General features: G+C 34.9%; 1 protein-coding gene and 1 long non-coding RNA gene across 3 annotated transcripts in view; one reads left to right on the forward strand and one right to left on the reverse strand.

Annotated features, from left to right (window-relative positions):
* The window catches only part of LOC136798942 (uncharacterized), a 59,014-nt gene that overhangs the window by 18,620 nt on the left and 27,145 nt on the right, over nt 1–13,249 (forward strand). The gene's annotated exons all lie outside the window — the stretch shown is intronic.
* Nucleotides 10,213–12,364, reverse strand: LOC136798865 (uncharacterized). 2 transcript variants are annotated; one of them, XM_067055534.1, is made up of 4 exons: nt 12,280–12,364; nt 11,736–11,825; nt 11,323–11,376; nt 10,213–10,565 (listed from the first exon to the last, which is right to left on the reverse strand). In XM_067055534.1, the coding sequence occupies exons 1-4, from the start codon at nt 12,332–12,334 to the stop codon at nt 10,450–10,452; spliced, it is 315 nt and encodes a 104-aa protein (XP_066911635.1). In that variant the 5' UTR covers nt 12,335–12,364; the 3' UTR covers nt 10,213–10,449. The 2 variants fall into 2 exon arrangements, with proteins under 2 accessions (XP_066911635.1, XP_066911634.1); XM_067055533.1 differs by having other exon boundaries at nt 10,213–10,568.

Raw genomic sequence — 13,249 nt, forward strand, 5'->3', positions numbered from 1 at the left:
AAATCTTTCTAAAAGTTTATTCTGAGGTATAGTAGCTAGCAGTGCTAGTCAAATGTTAAATTATAAAATGTAGTGCGGAGTCGTTGTTTCACTATTTGAGGCTACTGATAGGGAATATATTTTTCAACTGCGTTGAAACTGTGAGGTATAAGACTTTTAATCATAAAAACACGAAACATCATCCATTACTAACAATAGGGCAATATACCTCGATCGGGAGACGAATCCCGTTTGGGGATTCCCTAAGGGGAAACGTTTTTGCAAGAGCGACATTCATTCAACGTCCATACAACGTCAATCTTGAAGTGAAAAAGGTGGAAATTGGGGCAAAAGGGAAGCTAAAAAATGGATCAATGGAAAGATGAAAAAATTGATCAACTTTTGACCATATGGTTTTAAAATTGACTGACAAAATTTTAAAATATTTTCTACTTTGAAAATTTTATATAAGCTTTTCCAAGCAAGAATATTTTTACGCGAATTCACGCAGCCAGTATCACCACAAAGTTTGATGCAGGATTGTCTCCCAATCGGGAGACTTTGCCCTACTGACTAGAACTAGCCATAATTTTCATTAAAGTGCCAACCATGGTTTGCGCCGACGAGGAAAATTTTTGATTTTTGACTCTCTTGTGTAGGCAAAAATCACTCCTTTATTACGAATTTTGCAACAAAAAAACAATTTCAATTAATTTATTTATGTCCTATCAAATTTTTCATGCTTCATTTATATTCCCAGCAACTTGCATATTCATCAATTTTTCTCTAGTCATCAATCCTACCTGAAGGTCATCATTATTTTCGCTTCTGATTTACGAACTTGAATGTTTTATTGCGAGCGAAGCGATCAAAAAAAATTAAGCCTTTTTGTGCATTTCGTTAATTCAAAAAGTTGATTCCATAAGAGAAGGGGATATTCTAGTGGGATCGTGAACCTTTTAATGTGAGAATTCTACTGGGGTACCTCAAAATCATAAAATTATGAGTGGGGTATGTGCGGATTCTTCGTATCTTTCAATGGGGTCATTTTCAGTTACAGTATTCCAGTGGGGTGAGTGATTTATCTACTGGGGTGAAAAAATGGGCGATTTTTGGGAATATTTTTCACTGGGGTGACGAGTGGGGTGGATCCCACTGGGTCACAGAGGCAGGGGTGTACTAAAGAAACCATTTCACCATTTAATAAAAATTCTTTCATCCTGAAAGAAGTTTGTGTCACTTTCCTCAATGTTTCCTACTGCCTACTTTGTAAACAGTATGCAAAGTCAAATTGAGCTTACCCAGTACTGCCAATGTGGCAAAGCCAACGATCAAAAGAATTGATAATGTCTTCATCTTTTCAAATGCTCCAAAACAGCTGATGAATGAAAATGAACACTTTTTGAACCTCTTTTATGTGTTTCATTGCAGAAAATCGTTTCAAAAATTTCTCCCACTTTGATATTTTCCATTTCTTCAAGGGAAATTTATTTTAAATCAATCTGTTTAAACAAGGAATTATTTGAATATGTTATTCCTGGTAGGTTTTTCATGGCGGAACAAGTTTAAGTTTGCTTGACTGATTTACAAACATGGCAAGAATTCTATGTCTGTGAAGAGAGTATAGAAAATAATGTGAAAGAATGCAAGTTAATGAAGCAGGAGTGTGTAATAGGTTTGCAAGGAGGCAGGTATTTGTACCAGACTTTCGCAACTCTTGGGCTTTTAGAGTGACTCATAGAAAACCCCGGACGAGCTGAAGGAAAATTTTATAATCCTAATTTGGACAATTTTACTAAATTTTGAAGGTAAAAAAGAAGGAGCTTTTAAAGGACCCTTGATATTTGATTTGAGAAAGGCGAGAATCGGAAAAGGGTGCCCATAAGATTACTTCATAATCATAATTTTCTCTTGTATTGAATAGATAAAATTACAGAAACTTTAAATAGTTCGCCCCCCCCCCCTTTGTGAAGGGTGGGGGGGGGGTAGCGTTGTCTAAGACTTCAGAAAGGGTCGCAGCTCGCAGACCTCTACAAAAACCCCAGGTAGTATATCTATAAGGAGCACGAATTCATATTGGATGCAAGCAGGCTACAGAAAGGGGGGGCAAGAGAAGGGAGTAACTCTAGAGTAGGGGGGTTAGTGACCCCCTTCCGAACCATGCTTTAAAAAGAGTCCTCCTATACTCGAACACCTGATTCTTGTTTGGTCAAGCTTCTTTAATACGAATACAACAGGTGATTTTTGTTCTTTCCGCGTATGAATTTTCCTGTTCAATATTATCTTAGTTGATAAGGCTATGATTTTCCCTGTTCAATATTATTTTAGTTGATACCTCTATAAATTTTCCTGTTCAATATTATTTGAGTTGATAACTCTATGAATTTCCCTGTTCAATATTATTTTAGTTGATAACTCTATGAATTTCCCTGTTCAATATTAATTTAATTGATAACTCTATGAATTTCCCTGTTCAATATTATTTTAAAGTCTGTCCAGTAATAAGTTGGAGATTTGATATTTCACAGAAAAGTGCTACCAAGGGGTATTTCGGGTCCCATATCTTCCGAAGGACTTTTCTGTTTGCCTTGAAATTTAACAAACTTCTTAATCTAAGGTCGAACTACCACTGGTGTAAAAATGAACGCTATAGCATAAGTAGAAAAAAAGCTCAATTTTTGCAATCGCAAATTTAACCGCTAAAAATTACGAATTTTTCAACCAAAAATACATTAAAATATAGCACTTTTGATTCTCTAAAACAAGCAAAAAAAATTTCCATAATTATATTTGACTATCAAAAGTTACAGGGATTCTTGTTTCCACTGCCAATTATATCTGGACAGACTTTAGTTGATAACTGTATGAATTTTCCTGTTCAATATTATTTTAGTTGATACCTCTATAAATTTTCCTGTTCAATATTATTATAGTTGATAACTGTATGAATTTCCCTGTTCAATATTATTTTAATTGATAACTCTACATAAAACGTTACATACAGTATCCTTTAGTGTAAATTCCCAGCTGGCACACAACGTTGTGTCGACGTTTATCTAACGTTCACAACGTCCATAAAACGTTACATACAGTATCCTTTAGTCTAAATTACTGGACCCTCAGCCTCATCGAAAATCATCAAAAAGAAAAAGTTCAGGGAGAAGTCGACTTTGTTGTCAAAAGACCACCGATAATACTAATTTACTTTGGATAATTTTTACTTTACTACTTTACTACTTTTATACTTACTGATCCTCCGGGCCCGGGGGTACTACCTTTGGGCAAAGACTCTCACAATGAGAGTGACGCCCCCCAAACAACCTCAACAACTGAACTGGACCGTTTTATTGAAATTTTGCTTTTTCTAATATCCTTTAAGGTACCAAAATTCATTTTTGCCAGACAATTTGTTAACAAATAAAACAAAACTTAACCCTTCAAGTGCCAATGTGGGGTATATTAGACATGTAATGCCCAGTTTGATCGTCATTTTTGGATTGTGCTTCGTTGTCAATCAAAAAAAGAATTCAAAAGTGAGTCTTTCCAGCGAAGTTTTAAACCAAAAAGTCAAAAGTAACCTTTTTGAGATTTCGACCGTTTTTTGACTATTATTCTAACTCTTTCTAGATCTTGAGATATAAGCCTTTGAAGTTTGAACTGGCAATTTTCTCAAAAAAAATAGAAAAAAAAAGTTCATGGCACTTGAAGGGCTAAACCGAAAAGGCTCATCTTCCTGATTTCGTCATTCAAAGTACAAAAATAAAAATAGAGAGATGGTGAAATTTCTGAATATTTCGACTTTTTTATCGAGTCATTGTCAAAAGTAGAATATTATTTTGAGTGGTTTAAAAGGCAAAGATTTTCTCGTTCGCCCCAAACTATGGACGCCATCCACACCTATTATATAGCTGTACAGTATTTTTTATGTATGATCTTTAGCAATATTATGTGATCGCCGCGGGGGAGAGACTCTTGATTTAAAAATGACTGTTTGTGCGACCAGAGAGTAGTAGGCCTTTGAAATTGAAACTTTATAGTGGAGAGAGATTTCATTCTAATTTGGGCGAAAAATCAATCCTCTTTTGAAAATATTTGTCCACTTTAAGACAAGAAGTGGTCAGATTTCCAAGATTTTGTCCGAAAAACGTCTTTTTTCTTCCTATTTTTGCCCTTAGAGTGCACTTTCTCTCATTCTTGCTCATTTCAACCCTTACAGTGTACTTTGAGAGGCCTGAGATACGGACCCTTAAAGGCCTCACCAACGGCATATCGCTTACCTGGACTGTCCCCCGGATGTGACGGGTGACTAAAACGACAAATTCTCTGATGTTAAAAAATGAGAGTTCTTTTCCCTGGTCTAGAAACTTTTTAAGCCGATCATATTCTTTGTGATTATGAGAAATTTGTTTATGGTGAAAAAAAGACTTTTAAGACTTTGCTCACAAATCAAAATTTTTTTCACTATCGCGTATCGGTTAATTGTTTCATCACAAGCGACTTTATATAAAAATAAAATGGAATGTTTCAGTTAAACGAACGCTATGAAACATTTTAAGAACGCTACAGCCTGAACGTTCCTTACCATTCCCTTTTATTTACTAGTTTAAGGATGTCTTGGAACGTTTGGGAATGTTTTTATAGAGTTCAATATTAAAGATTTTATTTTCACATAAGCGTTCCCGTTTCATATCAGACATATATTTCATACCAGGACAGTGTCTACCTATTGTAATGCTATGCTTATAATAAGCAAAACATGTTTTTTTTTCCTCTTTCTGACCAATCTTGCTCCACATCTGTGTCAATTCAGTGTACCCTAAGGGATCTTATTTTGGCGGGAACTAATTTTGGAGAATTTGGCGAATTGAGAAAAAAATCGCCAAAATTAGTTCCCGCTAAAATTGATTATTTTGTTCGATCGCCAAAATTAGTTCTAGCCAAAATTAAATATTTTGGAATTCTTCCCAAATTGCCCTGCATTTCGACAAAAATACTAAAAATAAGGCAGAAAAAAGATGATTTTCGCTAAAATAAGTTCTTGCAAAATTAATTTTCATTACGATTTTCGCTGCTCGCTAAAATTAGTTCTCGCCAAAATAAGTTCCCTTAAGGTAAAAAGGCTTGTGAATTAAGATTGATGAGTAAGCAATCGATATCACTTATTTAAAAACAAAACCTTTAACCTTTGGACGCAAAGGATCGCTCACAAGCGTTCAGAAACGTTGCTGAACGTTTGGGAACGATTGGGTGGGGACGTGGTTCCGAAATTTTCTAGGAGCCCTATGTAACGTCTCAAGAACGCTCAAAAAGGCCTGATTGTTGATTTCCAACTTGACATCTTTTAAATTATTTGATGCAAAAAGAGTTAAGAGTTGACAGTTAATTTGTACTACAAATCGCTTGTGATGAAACAGCTTGCCTATATAATCTTGGCTAATGCTTAATCTGGGTTAAATAAACGGTTTCCGATGTGATGGGCTAATTTGATAATGACTAATAACAAGAAAGCTTTTTGAAAGAGTGAGAAAATGCTTTATAATAGTACCTAACTATTGACTAACCCTCAAATTTGAAGCTTTTATATCAATTTGAAATTTAGGAAAGTTGAAAATAAATTTCCTCATCCCTTAGGTTAGACAAGTGCATCTGTAGGATTAGATATCTTGACCTGCTTAGCCAATTTATTTATTTTCGAATGTTACAAGAGTCTTTCTATTAAAATACAAGCGAATAAATTATCTGCCATCTTCATTGTGATGTTCATGGTAATGTTTCATAAACCCTCAACCGAAAATACTCTTGATGCCACTCCATATCTTTCCAAAGAAAAGAGGCTTTGCATCTGCGTCCAATTGGCGATCTAGAATTTCGTCATGAAAGTCTTCGTCGTCAGTTTCAGCTCCTTTTTCCAATTCTGAAAGAAAATAGAGATTTTTTATGGAACGGGACTATAAGGTTTCCCGGTTGGTGATAGAAAAAATCGTTAGCCTTAATATTAAAAATTGTTATTGATAAGGTAGTTTCCTGAAGTGTTATAGGTTTTTTACTAAATTTCAGTCCAACTTTTCTTCCATTAAGAAACAGTTTACAAAGGACTTACTTTTCACAACTTCTTTGGATAATTCTTTGACGATTCCCTTCTCAAGTTCTTTTTGAATTCTTTTAGGTACAGCGGGTCGGGCCGGCTGAGCTAAAAAGGAAAATAAGCAAAAAAAAGTTCATTTAGGGATAATTTGTTTAGATCTCTAAGCGAACCTTATTAGTATCGGCCTACTTTTTCCGTTCAATAGGAAGATCCTTCTATAAAGCAAAGGCGTATCCAATGGGGAGGTATAGTGGCGCAAAGTTTTGATGTGGTTGTCAGAGGAGAATTTGTAGAAAAGAAAAGATTGTTCCCCTTTTTTTCTCCTTACCATCTAACGTTCGTTCGCTACCAAATAGATTATGAATATAAGATTCAAAATAAAATTGAGCTTACCAAGTACTGCGAATGTGGCAAAGCCAACGATCAAAAGAATTGATAATGTCTTCATCTTTTCAAATGCTCCAAAACAGCTGATGAATGAAAATGAACAGTTTTTGAACCTCTTTTATGTCTTTCATTGCGGAAAATCGTTTCAAAAATTTTCCTACTTTGGTATTTTCCATTTCTTCAAAGGAAATTTGTTTTAAATCAACCTGTTTAAATAAGGAATCATTTGAATATGTTATTCCTGCAAGGTTTTTCAGGGAAGCGAATCACGAGGAACAAGTTTAAGTTTTCCAGAAGGTTGATCTAAACTTCACATGACAACAATCCTGTGTCTACAGGAAAAGTTTTTTGCTAAATCTGGAAATCTGGATTTTCCAACCAACCCTTAGCTAGGGAAGGTGCAACAGCTCCCTGGTTATGGAAATGAAATTTCCGGAGCTTATGACTAGCTAGGGATGCTCAATTATCCTATTTTTGAAAAGTGCTTTTCTCGAGCGGACCCCAATAAAACTCCATAGGGTTACCCATATTCACGAATTAAATCCTTTCTTTGATTTATAGAAAGCTGGTAAAATAATTAAATGTATTCGATCCTTCTGTGAGCATTGGTTCGATAGCTCTCATTCGTTCCGATATGTACTTGCGCTCGCTACTTTGGGAATCCCGGCACTTTTGTCACAACAGTGGAACTGCACTAGAGAACCAAGTTAATGACCTCAAACCCGTTTCACAGATCCACTGAGCCCTTGCGACGCAAGTTCATTGCGAACGAATGAGGCAGCCCTTGCGGGACACCTCATCTTTAGCGTTGTGTTATACATTGATCGATTGGACCCTTATAATGGTTCGGTTCACATACGACACGACCACTTATGACTGAAAAGCCACTTGTGGTTTTTCTCACGCATGCGTAATACAGGTTAGGGAAATAAATCTTCTCTAAACTATAAATTATTTTCCCAAACCAAAAGGTTTTTCCTATGACTATGCCCAAACTCAGGCTTCAGTTTGTGACAGTTTTAAATTTTTGATACAATTGTCTTACTGTATTTGAGTTATGAAAAAGAAGTTCTGATTTAATTTTAAGTGTTTAAAGGATATACTGAAGTTAACGAGTTCGTGAAATGACATTCCCCAATCCGGGAAACGTTCTTTCCCTAATTTATGAAATCACATGTCCCGATCCAGAGAGAGAGAGAGAGAGAGAGAGAGAGAATAGAATAAAGCAAGCAAGGTTATAGTTCGTGATATTTTCTTTCCCTAGCTTGTAGAGAGTAATCATTTTAAAAACTCGTGATCTCTCTTTTCCCGAATCATCCATAATCAATATAGAAAAACTTGGGATTTTTAAAAAATCTTTTCTTTTCTTCTGTTAATGTCCTGAAAAGGTTACTTGAAAAAAGCTCTGTAATTTGTGCATCACTTTTTCTGTTAGCATACGTACCACAATCTTCAATAATTCTTGACCATATTGGTTCACGAATTTCATCAAGCAGTCTAAACGCATTACTTTTGAGATCGGTGATATGATTTTCAATTAGAATTGAATTATAATAAGCAAATAAAAGAAATCGCTTATTTCTGGCAGTTTGAACGTCCTGGACAAACTGTTCACTGGCCAAAAAATAAGTCAATCTGAATGTCTAAGACAGAAGACATATTGTATAATTTGACTGTCAGCAAATTCACTATAAGTTTTGTAAGTATATATTCCAGTTTAATGAGTGTGTTGAACGCTGAAAAAGAATACGGCTATTATATTTTGATTTTTCCCCAGTTCCAGTTTAATGAGTTTGATCCCAAAGTCAAAATAAATGCGTCTTGACTGCAGCTTTAATTTCAGACAGTCAGAAAGTCCAATCCAGAGAAAAACCACGCGCACCCATACCTATATGTTACTCCCATCTGACAAATTCTACACTCGCGGTTTATAAATCCAATGCAAAAGAAGCATTTATAATGCCCGTGGTGCCTGCTCTAAAAATAATTCTCCACCCGGAAAATAAACAATACGGAAATATTACGGATAAGACTTAGTACGGAAGATGCGACAAAACAACAAAACGTCGTGCAAAGTCGCGCAAAAATTCAAAGCTACAACCCAATATATCTTGCGTGAAGCTATGAATGCCTCCTCCGCTCGCCGCGCTCGCTGCGGTGGCAATAAAGAAAAAGAAAAAAGAAAAAAAGGAAAAGAAAACGTTACATATAGTATCATCTATTCTAAATCACTGGACTCTCAGCGTCATCAAAAATCATCAAAAAGCAAAAGTTCAGAAATATAGACTTAGTAGCAGTCTCAAGACCAGAACAAATTTTCTTTTACTACTGGCTTTTGCTTATCGTTACCCTTTTCAGCCGTCAAGGTTGTGTTATTTCATTCCCCTATATGGTTATTGATTTTTGTGAATTTGTTTTTCAACGTTCACCAAGTCGATTTTTCGAAAAAGATCCTTCTCTGTCTTAAAGGTTTTATTTTTAAATAAGTGTTCTCGTCAAACACATATTTAATATCAAGACAGTGTTTGCCTATTGTTATATTATGCTGGTATAAGCAAAAAATGTTTTTCTTTTCCTTTTTTGGACCAATCTTGCTCCACATTCGTGTCAATCCAATGTGAAAAAGCTTGCAAATTAAAATTGATGAGTACTTAAGCAAACGATATCACTCTTGCTTAAAAAACAAAACCTTTAAAAAAAGATAAAGAATAGTTATTTTGAAAGCTAATCCAATCGAAACTACCATTTTTAATTTTTAATCTATTCGCAAGGAAAGAAGATCTTGCATTGCTAAAATCTACCACAATCAAGAGTATCTAGTAAAACTATTCTTATGCTTGGAGTACAATTAGCCATCGTGGCTAGCCATCAGACGTAGATAATTGGACGGTGACGAATAGCTTTGAAAATTTGAAATTAAGATATTTCAAAATAAAAAGAAACAGGTAATTTTCAAAACGCCCTTTTGCGGCTTTCTTTTTAAGGCTAAAAATTGACCAATTGAAAGGTCAATACAGAAAAGGCGCGAACAAGAATTTTCGGATGCTTAAAAATCGCTTAGCGAAATTGCTTTATGAGAGAATGGGGGAGTTCGGATTTAAGCGTATTATAATAAAGAAGATGCGACCACACACTTTTGTTTTATAGCAATATACTTAATAAGAATTTTCACGATGAAAGTGGCCAAAAAATTATAATATCACCATCATGAAATTTTGTAATTTAGAAGCTAATGATTTTGTTTACAGAGCATTTTTCACTGTAAATTGCCAATTATCCCCCAGTAAGGCTCAATACTTTCTTTCACAAAAATGCCATTTTATTATGATTTAAATTTAGGTTGACTTTGGATCATAATTTAAGAATACCGTAGGAATATTTTAGGATGATTCTTCCCAAAAAGTTAATAATATATGATGAAATGAAAATCACCATTTAAAAAAGCGTGTATCAAGACTTCACTCTCAAATCAATTTTTTTTTCATTGTCGACTAATTTGCCTATATAATCTGGACTGATTTGCCTATTCTGAACAAAATAGACGATTTTCCGAGGTTATGGGCTAATTAAAAGTTGGTTAAAGAGAATGCTGCTTGAAGAAGTATAAAAATATATTTTTAATGGTACAAAAACCAATGTCTAACTCTCAAATTACAAGCTTTTATGCCAGTTTAAAATTTTGGAATCCAAAAAAGTTGAAAATTTTCAAAAAATGTTGCCGGCGGGAAAGGTTAAATTCAAAAAGAAGTACAAGTTGAATATTTGAAGATTTTACTAGCTTGTTGTTTCTATTCTCGTTAAATTATTTCAACATTAGATAAATATTCATATCCAAATCATCACCAATCCAGGAAACAGGTTGCCATCCCTTAGGTGAGATGCACCCCTCTATGGGATTAAATATCCCGACCTGCTTAGCTAATTTATTTCATTTTCGATTGTTGCACGAGTATTTCTATTTGTTTAAATACAAGAAAATAAATTTTGTTCGATTCAACTCAACCGAAAATACCCTTGATGCCACGCCATATCGATCTAAAGAAAAGAGGCTTTGCATCTGCGTCCAATTGGCGATCTAGAATTTCGTCATCAAAGTCTTCGTCGTCTGTTTCAGCTTCTGAAAGAGAAGACAAGATTGTTTATGAAACGACTTTGTTCATACGGTTTCCTCGTTATAGGTCTTGATTGAATTTCAACCTCTTTTTTCGATCTAATTTATTTTCCATTAAGAAACATTTAAAACGAGGACTTTAACTTAACCAACTTTCTGAGATTTAAGCTGAAAAATGTTTTTAACATGTTCTATCTTTTAACCAGTTTGTGAGTATTTATGTCAATTTAACCAAGGAATCAGGTGTTTTAGAGTCCACAAAGCCTTTAGATGTTCTTAACTTGTTCTTAGCTTTTTGGTCATCGAAGCCTATATGTTCATATATAGTTTATTCTCCCTATAAAAAAAGTGTACTTTAAGGGATAAAATTTTCGTGGGAAGAAATTTTCGCAGAATTTAATTTTCCGGCTCACAGCTTAAAATTCGGAAGTTTGGCGAAATTTAATTTCGTGGTATAAGAGAATTTTTTGTCTAAAATATGGCTTTTTTGCCCTGAAAACACCAATTTTAAGGATAATTTTTCTAATTCTGAGAATATTCGTGTTTCGCGGAATTCAATTTCGCAGATTCGTCGAATAACCGCGAATATTTGTTCTGCAAAAATTTCTTCCCTTAAGGTATTAAGTAATAATGGCTCGTTTAGGTCGTTAAGTTTAGCAGACAACTTTGTCTGTACGATAGAAGGATCGTTTTCCCCAGCCAAACAAAGAGCTTATCCGATACAAAGCACATGCAAGATGCCATTTAAAATAGATCTTACCCAATACTGCATCATCATCGTCTTCGTCGTCATGCTGAGCTTTTTCTTTTAATTCTGAAAGAGAATATTATATTTGTTACTTTAACATGATTTTTTACATTTTAAGCTACAGTTGACGCTCTCTGATTCGATTTTCAAAGGGATTTTTATCGAATAGAAGAGCGTCGTTTACGAGAGTTTCTTGTCAAACTTTCAATATTATGATTGAATAATGGTGCATATGGAAAAGTAGAACCTTGAATTAGAGAACGTCAACTGTATATTTAAGGTTTGCTGAATTATAATCGACAAAATCGTCAAATTCTTTAGCAAGTGCTCTTGATAAGGCAGTGTTAGAGATGTTTGCTTACATGTTATGGTTAAAATTCAGTCCAACTTTTCTTCCATTAAGAAACAGTTTAATAAAGACTTACTTTTCACAACTTCTTTGGATAATTCTTTGACGATTCCCTTCTCAAGCTCCTTTTGAATTCTTTTAGGTACAGCGGGTCGGGCCGGCTGAGCTGAAAAGGAAAATAAGCAAAAAAAAGTTCATTTAGTGATGGTTTGTTTAGGTCTCTAAGCGAACCTTATTAGTATCGGCCTACTTTTTCCGTTCTACTGGAAAATCTTTTTTCTAAATCAAGGGCGTATTTAACGGAAGGAGTATAGTTGTGGTCGCCGTTCACCAATGTATACAATTAATCAGAAAGATCAAGTTTTCCACTATAGATTATGCAGAATGTGTACGTGCTGGAGGTTTTGTTAAACATTTCTGGCAATCTATGTTTGGTTCAAATAAAGATCTTAAGTTAAAGACTTTTGTCACATTCACCAAAACTCTGTCAAAGTTTTACTGTGGTTGTCAGAGGAGAATTTGTAGAAAGGATTATTCCTCTGATTTTCTCCTTACCCTCTAACGTTCGTTCGCTACCAAATAAATTATGAATATAAGATTCAAAATAAAATTGAGCTTACCAAGTACTGCGAATGTGGCAAAGCCAACGATCAAAAGAATTGATAATGTCTTCATCTTTTCAAATGCTCCAAAACAGCTGATGAATGAAAATAGACACTTTTTGAACCTCTTTTATGTGTTTCATTGCGGAAAATCGTTTCAAAAATTTTCCTACTTTGGTATTTTCCATTTCTTCAAAGGAAATTTATTTTAAATCAACCTGTTTAAATAAGGAATCATTTGAATATGTTATTCCTGCAAGGTTTTTCAGGGAAGCGAATCACGAGGAACAAGTTTAAGTTTTCCAGAAGGTTGATCTAAACTTCACATGACAACAATCCTATGTCTACAGGAAAAGTTTTTTGCCAAATCTGGAAATCTGGATTTTCCAACCAACCCTTAGCTAGGGAAGGTGCAACAGCTCCCTAGTTATGGAAATGAAATTTCCGGTGCTTATGACTAGCTAGGGATGCTCAATTATCCTATTTTTGAAAAGTGCTTTTCTCGAGCGGACCCCAATAAAACTCCATAGGGTTACCCATATTCACGAATTAAATCCTTTCTTTGATTTATAGAAAGCTGGTAAAATAATTAAAAGTATTCGATCCTTCTGTGAGCATTGGTTCGATAGCTCTCATTCGTTCCGATATGTAATTGCGCTCGCTACTTTGGGAATCCCGGCACTTTTGTCACAACAGTGGAACTGCACTAGAGAACCAAGTTAATGACCTCAAACCCGTTTCGCCGATCCACTGAGCCCTTGCGAGGCAAGTTCATTGCGAACGAATGAGGCAGCCCTTGCGGGACACCTCATCTTTAGCGTTGTGTTATACATTGATCGATTGGACCCTTATAATGGTTCGGTTCAAATACGACACGACCACTTATGACTGAAAAGCCACTTGTGGTTTTTCTCACACATGCGTAATACAGGTTAGGGAAATAAATCTTCTCTAAACTATAAATTATTTTCCCAAACCAAAAGGTTTT

The sequence above is a fragment of the Clytia hemisphaerica genome, unplaced genomic scaffold (genome assembly GCF_902728285.1).
Source record: "Clytia hemisphaerica strain Z4C2 unplaced genomic scaffold, Clytia hemisphaerica genome assembly, whole genome shotgun sequence".
In the NCBI taxonomy this organism is placed as follows: domain Eukaryota; kingdom Metazoa; phylum Cnidaria; class Hydrozoa; order Leptothecata; family Clytiidae; genus Clytia; species Clytia hemisphaerica.

Bases quoted from the DNA above. Each gene is read 5' to 3' on its own strand.
- LOC136798865 (XM_067055533.1), bottom strand. From the start codon at position 12,334: ATGAAGACATTATCAATTCTTTTGATCGTTGGCTTTGCCACATTCGCA. The intron at 11,826-12,279 runs GTAAGCTCAATT...TTTCCTTTTCAG, and splicing joins TGCCACATTCGCAGTACTTG to CTCAGCCGGCCCGACCCGCT. The intron at 11,377-11,735 runs GTAAGTCTTTAT...ATTCTCTTTCAG, and splicing joins ATCCAAAGAAGTTGTGAAAA to AATTAAAAGAAAAAGCTCAG.